Source organism: Scomber scombrus, chromosome 15 (assembly GCF_963691925.1).
Source record: "Scomber scombrus chromosome 15, fScoSco1.1, whole genome shotgun sequence".
NCBI lineage: Eukaryota > Metazoa > Chordata > Actinopteri > Scombriformes > Scombridae > Scomber > Scomber scombrus.
The window spans coordinates 21,473,727-21,483,929 of record NC_084984.1 but is presented as its reverse complement, the minus strand read 5'-3'; the positions used below and the strand labels follow the sequence as shown (position 1 = coordinate 21,483,929).

The 10,203-nt window shown below is 39.6% G+C and overlaps 2 protein-coding genes across 3 annotated transcripts in view; one reads left to right on the top strand and one right to left on the bottom strand.

Annotated features, from left to right (window-relative positions):
* LOC133994854 (putative cytochrome P450 120) overlaps positions 1–4,780 on the bottom strand; it is a 26,035-nt gene extending 21,255 nt beyond the window's left edge. The window contains exons 1-7 of one of the 2 annotated variants that reach the window (XM_062434046.1): positions 4,121–4,780; positions 2,342–2,419; positions 1,926–2,010; positions 1,298–1,333; positions 716–855; positions 375–498; positions 1–67 (exon numbers count right to left, since the gene is read on the bottom strand). The exon at positions 1–67 is cut by the window's left edge and continues 78 nt beyond it. In XM_062434046.1, the coding sequence (XP_062290030.1) occupies positions 1–67; positions 375–498; positions 716–855; positions 1,298–1,333; positions 1,926–2,010; positions 2,342–2,419; positions 4,121–4,310 (720 nt within the window). In that variant the 5' untranslated portion in view covers positions 4,311–4,780. The remainder of the gene's footprint in view (positions 68–374; positions 499–715; positions 856–1,297; positions 1,334–1,925; positions 2,011–2,341; positions 2,420–4,120) is intronic. The other variant, XM_062434047.1, reaches the window with a different exon arrangement.
* Positions 4,781–7,164: 2,384 nt separating this feature from the next.
* zcchc9 (zinc finger, CCHC domain containing 9) lies at positions 7,165–10,182 on the top strand. Its single transcript, XM_062434056.1, has 6 exons — positions 7,165–7,820; positions 8,743–9,150; positions 9,319–9,469; positions 9,554–9,646; positions 9,726–9,794; positions 9,920–10,182. The coding sequence occupies exons 2-6, from the start codon at positions 8,758–8,760 to the stop codon at positions 10,030–10,032; spliced, it is 819 nt and encodes a 272-aa protein (XP_062290040.1). The 5' UTR covers positions 7,165–7,820; positions 8,743–8,757; the 3' UTR covers positions 10,033–10,182.
* Positions 10,183–10,203: the final 21 nt, after the last annotated feature.

Genomic DNA, 10,203 nt, shown 5'->3' with positions numbered 1-10,203 from the left:
CAGCAGGAGATGCTGGGAGGCGGAACTGGAGTCAGGCAGTGGCAAAGACCGAAGAGAGCCGACAAAACTAAACAGGGCCAGTTAGACAGCAACAGTGAGATTAAGATACTACGTGAGCTTTAGGCCTAAAAGTGGCCTTTCAATAAGCAAGAGCAATCTTTATTTAAAATCCTGATGTGTTCCTGCTTGATACTTCTACTGGGAATGTCTTTGAAAGTAATGGCAAAATGAAAACCTGCCTGCCTTTGCCTGCATACCAGAGAAGGACATAAGAATGAAGACAGAGAGGGTAAAAAGAGAAGCAGTTTTTTTTCTGTGTGTGTGTGTGTGTGTGTGTGTGTGTGTGTGTTTGTGACAGACACATCAAGCCTCACCCCTGTGTGTCATTTTCCAGTTTGTCTTTGATGATTTCCATCAGTTTGTCTCTGGCCTCCATAGCGGTGGAGAAACCTGACGACCACATAGGAACCTTCACACTCAGTGGTGCAGAGATCAGACCTGCAGGAGGTGTTCAGGTGGTTAAAGACAAACAGAAAGAAATATCAATTGAACTGTAATAAAAGAGGAAGAGGAAGCTTGCACAATCCTGTATTGCCACACAACCAAACTGAATTGCAAAATATGCGGCAGAAAAAAAGAAAGATTACACACACACACTAACCCATACTTGCTTGTGTATTTGTTAAAAAAATATTGTGTGTGTATGTGTTCCTACCATGCCAGTGTTGGGTGCAAAGCTCGGTGATTTCCTGGAAAAGCTCAGGCTGCTCTTCAGGTCGCACATTCAGATAAAGGCCCAACACCAACTCCGTCCCCAGCTGCTTAAACACTGTGTACACACACTCTGGCTGGCCACTACACACACACACACACACACACACACACACACACACACACACAGATAATGCATCAAATATTTTCATTTATAACCCCAAAACACTGAGTCAGTCATGAAAAGAATATGAAATACCTTGAATTGAAAAAATATATGAGTGCATGTTTCTAAGGTCAATAACTATGTGTGTCTGACCTAACCTGTAATAATTAATCATTTACAAAACCTGAAGGAAAACGATAAAACACTAGTCAAACACATCCTCTCCATGTCTCCAACCTTCCTTTCATGTCATGTTTTAATCACTACTTTTTCTTATCCCAAAAGTGTATTTATTTTTAGTTTTACCTCCTGTGAACAATTTTTAATTCAGATTTGTATGTGGGTTTGGATGTAGCATCTGTTGGATAAATGTGAAAGGTAAATTAACTTTGAGTGCTGGAGGTTTATGTTGAATGTTACCTGAGAGAGAGGTCCTTCAGACAGCGCTCACATACACTGTAGATAAAAAGAGATAGAGACACACACAAAATCTCAAACAAGATGCAGCCATCAAATACAAACAACTATTCATTTCTGCATTTTCCAGATCAGGTTTTTATTTTACAGTGACTGCAAAAGAAGAAGAAGAAGTGTTGTTTATAATTGTTTCCTTAAACGAGAGAGCTGGTAGGCTCAACTCACACTCTTAAGAGAGTAATAGGTGCCGGCCCAGAAAAATCATAAAAATAACAAATTGCAGCACTCACAGATAAGCGTATATCACTTTTTAATGATGCACAGCAGCGATAAAATGGACATGTCCAGATTCTTGCTCTAGAAACCTTTGACACAGATGGACACATATGGACACAGACAAACTGTTGCTGCAATAAAAGGCTTTGCAATTGCATCATCAATGTCCTTGCGAGCATGGCTTGGTGCCATCATGTCTGGTGTCCAGTGTCTCAATACACAAGCAGACTAAAAAGGCTAACAGGCTCCTTAAATGGCATGCAACCCACCTTGTCCATGAAGATTAATAAAAAACATAAATATCAACAAATATCAAGAAAATAAAACGTGATTGTAATAATTTCACTTTCCCTACCTGGTGATATAATCAGTCCATGATTCTAAACAACGTCCTGTAAACAGGCTGGTGAGAGACAGACGGAGAAGACATGCCTCTTCACCTGAAACACACATATTTATATGGGTAGAGTTGACATAAAACATATTTGAACAGTTACAATCTCATATTACACAAGGGAAGAATATATAGTAAAGTGAGTGGGGAAAGTGAGTTGGTCATATCTTATCTAACTTAGGTCATTTATTGTGGTTTATTATTTATGTTTTTATAAAAAGGCATCAGTGATGATCTACTGGAAAATCCAGCTTGTGCTGGTAGCGGGTTTGACCAGCTTGAGCTAGGTTTTGATAGCTGGTATAAAGCCACCAAAGGACTCTGTTTCTGTTCTAATTGTGGGGTTGTTTTGTGTGAGTGTGTGTGCACATGTTTACCATTAGTGGTTACAACTGTGTCACCGTACACGTTGGTCATCAAATCAGTCGGATCTTTCACAAACAAGTTGGACTTCTCTGAAACAAACCACATATTATTACATGCACATACAAACATATACATATATTGTTCACACACACTCATTACACAATGAAACACATAATCTCCATACAACGTTATGGGTTTGATTCTACCTTCAGGTGGGTGGGTGTGTGCCAAAGATTGTAAAAAAAATGGACGTGGGCTGCTAGTTGTTCAGACAAAGACTGCTTTAGGAGCATATGTCTCAAAGTCTACCATCTGCTATTAGTTTATTATTTGATTGTGATAATGTCTCTGTGTATGTGTAATTTTAAGTGCAATACAGCTTTTCAGTTATATATGCAGAGCAGAGCTTAATGTCTGACATAATATTTTATAATAATAATATTATATAAAATGAAATTAATCCAGCGATGTTTCTAAACAGACTTTACACTATATTGTATTTAGGAAAAGTTGATGATGCACTGAAGAGTTTGTCATATTCTGTCAGTGGAAAAAAGGGATGTTCATACTCCTCAAATGTATTGTTTCAGTTTTGGTAACAAAAGTCAGATACAATATCAGCCTATAATAACTTATAATAAGTTATATTGTACTCTAAAAGCAATTTATATTAGGTTTGTAGCAACTTCTTAATTAAAAAAAAAAGCATTATCTGACTGATCACCTATGTCCCTCCTATTACTCCTGCAACTTCTATCAAATTTTGCCAATTAAACTACTTCTAGTTCTTCTGTAGCCTCTACAATATTTATTATAGTTATTAGTTGTATGTTATGTTGTAGGCCTACTTGATAATACATTGTTTTGAAGTGCGGCAAACTACAATAAGACAACAATAAAATCCCACCCCACCCCATCCCCATCGCCCTCCAGCAGCATCACGAGTCTCTCCCATGATGGATCAGACTAATCTCGGGGTGAATTTCACTCCATATAGAGAGAAAAAAATCCCTTTGCTCTTTGGCCTTGGAAAAAAATCTGACTCACTGTCTGGAGGCATGAGAAAGGTCACTGTAACTCAATACTAACGACAGACACACTCATTTCCCTGTAAACTGGCATAGCATTCAAAGTGACCAAAAACGAATAGTTTCCCCCATTACTTACACAGGGATTAAAGCAGGAAAAAGATTTGACAGCCTGAAAAGTTGGCCAGGAGGAGATGCCTACAGTGTATTTCAGGGGTTTTCAAGAGTTTGCCCCCCCCCCCCCCAACCTTGGTTTACTTGCTTAGTTTTACTCAATGCCTGGATGCCTACGAATCATGATTTTTTATTTTTTTATTTAGATCCCATAGACAGTCAACAGTTGAGCCTAGAAAGCCTGATATTGCTGTTTGACACACTTCAGACTACACTAATGTCTGAAGGCATTTATTTATTTCTGAATCTGGGAAAGTAGGGGAAAAAGTAAAATTCCCCAAAGTTAATCTATCTTTGAACTGTCTCTTTAACAAAATCAGATACATTTAGGATATTCTATGTGATCTCCTTTTGATAATTCATTTAATAACTAATATTTTTCACTTGCACTGAGCCTCCCCTGAAACTGTTTGGAGCACAATGAAACCTGATACTGGGTTCAGTATCCTATGAATGTAAAACTGCTCTATGCCTGACATCAGCGCCTGCGTGCATTAAGCCATTTTATGGGATGCAGGTGCTCACCTGTGGCGTGCACTCGCACACGCATACACACACAAACACACACACTGCCGAGCAACAACATACCACACAGCAGCTCTCTCATGCCCTGCACGGAGCAGATAAAGGCGGTCGGTCTGTTAAGCAGGCGGCTCTGAAACACTCTGCTCCGGTGTTTCTCGATTCTCTGCCGGTAGAAGCTCACCGGATCCCGGTAAAACTCCAGAGACTTGTCCCCGAGCAGCGACACACCTGCATTTCCCGGTAGTTTAGACATTGGGGATAGGGACTCAATTGTCTTCAAGAATTAGTTGAAAGGCGTATTGTTGGCACGGCTCTTTGCTCAAACAATGTTGCTACTAAACGTCATTAAGACCCGGTTCAGCTTCACGGTAAATCTTGCTGTCATCGCCTGTTAATCCCTTTTATCACAATTGGCTGTGCAGAGGCAACCTGTGAATGAAATTACTGCTATCTCATTGTTGTCACGGTTGTCTCTGAGGTAACCGAAAGTACCGATCCAGCTGCACCGGAGACTGACGCGTTCAGGTGCTGTCAGTAATTCAGGACTACCTGTTACTGATGCGTTACTGTTCGTCTGTTCTGTAATTACTAATGTAGTACTATTACTGATACTATTTCTGATACTGAACTACAACAGCTATATTCTTCGGTTACTATCATAGCTGAATCGCCTCCTTATCGTATCACTGGCTGTGTAGGCTTTGGCTTTCAGTCTATTAGTTGGTTTTGTTAACTGGTTCAACCAATAGTAACGGGTGATATTATGGAAGATTTAAAATGCCTATTTTAAAACAAAAAAAGAATGCATATTGTGATATATACAGCATTTCCTTTACAATATTTAATATGATTATTATTGTTGTTGCTATTGTTATTATTATTATTGTTGTATTATTATTATTATTATTATTATTGCATTATTATTATTATTATTATTATTATTATTATTATTATTATTATTATTATTATGTTACCTTAATTTGATCTATTTTGCTCTCTTGTTTTTCATTTTTGGGAGCAAATGCCAAGACACATTCTTTGTATGCTTGCATTGGTTAATAAAGCTGATTCGGAATGAATGGGCTATATTATGCTTACATAAAATCCAAAAACTGAGAATCATAAAAATACAAAAAATATTTAGGGTTGAGTAAATAGGAGCTTATGCACGAAAGAACACGGTTCGTCTTTTCAGTCCCAAGCCTTAAACAAGCAATTCAGGCCTTCTTTCAATGTTCCAAATGTTGAGAAGATATGCAGTGCCTATAAAAAGTATTCACCCCTTTGATGTTTTCCCCTTTTATTGCTTTTATAAATGTAATCATGGTCAATATAATTATAAAAAAACAATTTACAAAAAACAACTCAAAGTGAAAACAGATTTCCAGAAAGTAATGTTATAAATTATATATTAAAATATATAATGTAAAATGAGTGATTGCATTTAGCCCCCTTTAAAGTGACTGACCTAATTCAATAGAGCTCCAGCCAATTATTGCTAGGATTCTCACAAATAGTGAAATGGAGTACAGTGAATGTGTCTCAAGTGATTGTAGTATAAAGACACCTGTGTCTGGAAGGTCCAGTCACTGGTTAATCAGTATTCCTGCTTCAATAACACCATGGAGACAAAAGAACACTCCAAGAAACTCCAAGAAAAGGTTATTGAAAAGTATAAGTGAGGGGATGGATACAAAATAAATTCCAAGTCACTGAACATCTTCTGGAGTTCAGTTAAATCCATCATTAAAAAATTGAAGGAATATGGCACATGTGTAAATCTGCCTAGAGCAGGCCGTCATCACAAACTGAGTGACAGTTCAAGAAGGAGACTGGTGAAGGAGGCCACCAAGACACCTGTGACTAGTCTGAAGGAGTGAAATCTTCAGCAGCCAAGGTGGGAGAGGCTCTGCATACAACAACTGTTGCTTTATGGGAGAGTGGCAATGACAAAGCCACTGTTGAAGAAAACTCATATTAAATCTGGAATAGAGTTTTTGATCTGATGAGACCAAATGGAGAGTTTTTTCAGACTAGACGCTATTTGGCGGACACCAAACACTACACATCACCATAAACACACCATCCCCACCGTGAAGCATGGTGGTGGCAGCATCATGCTGTGGGGATGTTTAATGGCCACAGGACCTGGAAGGCTTGTAAAGGTAGAGGGCCAAATTATATTGACCATGATTCAATTTATAAAAGCAATAAAAGTGGAAAATGTCAAAGGGGGTGAATACTTTTTATAGGCACTGTATATATAAAACTGAAAGACAAGAAAAGTATTACACATATCTGTTTTGACATCTGCTAAAGGACTCTGTGCCACCAACTCAAAGTATTGTGAAGTCTTTGTGGCAGCCTGGGTTTTCTGCCACCATTTTATCAAATCCAAGAAACAGTAGACTTTCCCCTGTATGTCTTTATATATGACAGAATCAAGCTGAGGAACAGTTGCTGCCTTCCTCTTGATGGCTTCTGGGATGATCTCTGGCATTATGGTCCCATATTTGATGTAGCACTAAATCATTTTAGTGAGTTCCTTGGTGACCACCACAATGTCATTCTCAGAAATAGTTTTATATCTGGGAAATATGCAAAGCTCTTTCTTTAAACCTCCTTTGTCTCTCTGTTCATTCCCACCCTCTGCCACAAACACGGACTCAAAACCACTGACAAGAGACTGCATCGACAGGCTTCTTTCAGCTTCAGCCTTGTGGCAGAATTTGCCCTTTAGTTGTGCTATAATGTGATGTAATGACACACTGGTGAGAAGCTTCACAAAGAATGTCCTTATAATGCTGCCCATTCTTTTCAAAGACATTCCCTGCTTCTTTGTGGATTCTGGAATTGAAGTGTGGACCTCACTGGTGATGAGTTCAGAGACGTCACTGACAGAGTCTTAATGTTAAAAGAGTATTCAGACTGCAGCAGCTTGTACTCCAAATCTGCTACATCCCGAAAGAGGCTCGGTGATGTCACTTACAGCTTTCTTAATGATTCCCTGGACTGCTTTAACTGTTTCAGCCACAAATGGATCTTGTGATGGCTCCTCCTCTGCAGCTTGTGGTTCTTGCCCCTGTGACTGACAGTTTACATAGTATTAGTTGGTCTCCAGATCCTCCAGTACCAGGTCTGAGCAGGTCTGGTAGGTGGTTTGCTGTCTGCTGACATGCCTGGTGTGTGAAAATTGTAATCTTGGTGGAAAACATTTCAGAGGATATTTTAAGCATTTCATTCAAACTGTGGGAGGGGAGGTGACATGTATTTATTTATTCAGCCCTTCTTTTAAGCTGAGAGGGCAGAACTGATGCTCTCTACAACCTCTTTAGACAACAAGTTTGTCAAGCTTTGAGGGCTGACACACTGTTCTTGGTGCTTTAATGTCCAGAACCTCAGCAAAGCTCTGAGCTAGTGTGTCACCATTGACCTCAACTCTGTTCTCAGAAATGGACACACCAGTGTTCATGGGTATCGCCAAACACAAGTAGGCAGTTTAAAATACAGTTGAGGAAACAGTAAACAAGAAGTCGGAATATCAAGATTAAAAATAGCAGTAACCTTTGCAGCACACTTCATATGATAGGGAAGCATCCACACGGTCTCTGTGATCACCAGAAAATCTGGACGATGTAGGAGCCAACTAACTCCAGCAGATGGCAGGAAGGCGACATTTAGGACGCGAGCTGCCGTGAAATGCGAGGAAGGAGAAGAAGAAGAGCTCAACACTTCCGGCAAAAATACAAACACATTTCTCAAGGTAACGTTTTAAACACAATTTTAACCACATTTTATGTAGGGATAAAGTCTAGAAACGTGTCGACCAGACAAATAAGTATTTCATGTCGGCTCTCTATTCACGTTCACTACTATTATATCCTAAAAACTAAAGTAATGTTGTGTGATGTGAGCTAACATTAGCTCGCAGCTAATTTACTGAACCAAACTGTGTCACGTGTCAGTAAAACATCTAATAACAACATATGAAACAGCTCAGTTACGTTGTTACAAGCTTGTTATGTGTGTATTATAACCCCTACGCACACTGTTGAAACACAAGAGTTTATTTGTTGTTGCTAGAAATGACTGAATAACAAACTGGTAGACATCGTTAACATCTGTATAACAAATGTGCTTTAATAGCAGAGCCCTAACATGTGTTCTACAGTAATGGAAAGTCACTCAAGTACTAATAAGCTCCATTTTTAAGTACTCTTACTTTACAGGTGTGATCTGAGTAATGCTACTTTTTACTGCTGATCCGCTACATTTTAGAGGAGTACTTTGTACTTTTTACTTCACTACATTCATCTGACAATTTAAGTTACTCTACAGGTTAAGATTTCACGTTCAAAACGTGTTTTCAGATTACAAAATGTGAAATTAACCAATTATTTTGCACCTCGCAATCTCGCAAGGCATCGTACAGGATAATTACATTGTTCAGTAATCAAGCCATCATCTGTCCCATCAGTAAAGTTATCGGTATTTGCATTACACATTGTGACATCATCTTGTGGTCAAATTAAAACAAAAAAGTTTTATCAAAAGAAATTGTATCAACAAATCATATTTTCTTTGTACAAGCTTGTTTTGACCTGCAGTTGCCCCAAGGTGCAGAGTCATAATCTTGGTTTCGGTTACTAGGCATCACTTAAATTCAAGGTGTTGTGTTTTTTTAGCCGGACTGCTCAGTCATGACAAGGTGGGCAAGAGCCAATAATGTCCACAAACACAAACCAGCAGAGGCCACTCCGTGGAATCAGCTGAAAGGAGGAGGAAGAGGAAGAGGAGGTCATCAGGGAGGCTCAGGTATTAAATACGGAGCTCAAAGGGATCATCTGAGAGGGACTCAGCCTGGCGGCTCTGATGTGAAAAAACCTAACCGTAAGAAAAAGGACTACGATAATGAGGACGTGAACGGTTTCCTGGAGTATCTGCAACAGAGCGGACGACCACTACCTAGATCCAATAGAGGAGGGAGGGAGGAAGAGGAGCAGATTAGGCAGGAGGTGCACACTGCTCTTAGGAAAGACCAGAGGAGAGAGGACAGACGGATAAAGAGGCAGACAGATAAGAAAAGCAACATGGTGAGTGATTTCAAACCATGTTACAAATATCCAGATGAACGTTTGATCCTACTTTTGGTACGAAGAGTAAATGATTTTATTATTTTAACTTGTTATATTACACCCATCTGTGCTGATATTTAGAAGAGCTTCAGAAGAATCCTGACCTTCATGTTGTCTACTCTCTAGCTGTGTTTTAACTGCAGGAAACCGGGTCACGGTTTGGCCGACTGTCCAGAGGCGGACAGAGACGAGGAGATGGGCCGAGGCATCTGCTACCGCTGCGGCTCCACTGAACATGAAATCCAGAAATGCAGAGCTAAAGTCGACCCTGCACTTGGTGAGAACAACGTGGATACATTTGTCAGATATTTGATTTTAATCCTGATGTATGCTGTATCATGCTAAATGTTCTCTCTGTTAGGTGAATACCCGTATGCTAAATGCTTCATCTGTGGTCAGACCGGACACTTGTCACGCTCCTGCCCTGATAATCCTAAGGGAATGTACGCACAAGGTACGCTCAGGCAGCTATTCACCACAGTTTGCTTAATAATTCACTTCATAGTGGTTTGACTGATTATTTGTGTCTGCAGGAGGCTGTTGTCGTGTTTGTGGCTCAGTGGAACATTTTCAGAAGGACTGTCCAGAGCACCAGGCTTCAAGTGAGTCTCCTTTTCCTCTTTGGTCCTTCAACTACTGTCTTTGTAAGGCTGCAACTAGCGATTATTTTCAATGTGGCTGCTGTTGTGTCTTATCTTTACCATTTCCCTCACATTTGTCCTTCCAGCAAACTCTTTGACTGTGGGCTGGTTGTCCAACAATATGAGTGCAGACCATGAGGAGGTGCATGTTCCAGTGAAGAAAGCCAAACCCAAGCAGACTAAAGTGGTGACGTTCTGAGTTCATCTGACCGGCATCACCGCCTGGACTATGATAAATGGACTAATTATTGTTCACATGTAGTGAGCTTGGACTTCAGATATCTATTTCCCTTTTTGTATAATCAACATCCTTTCAATAAAGTATCACCCCTGTGTATTTACAGCTTTATTTTATTCTGGTGTGAGAACA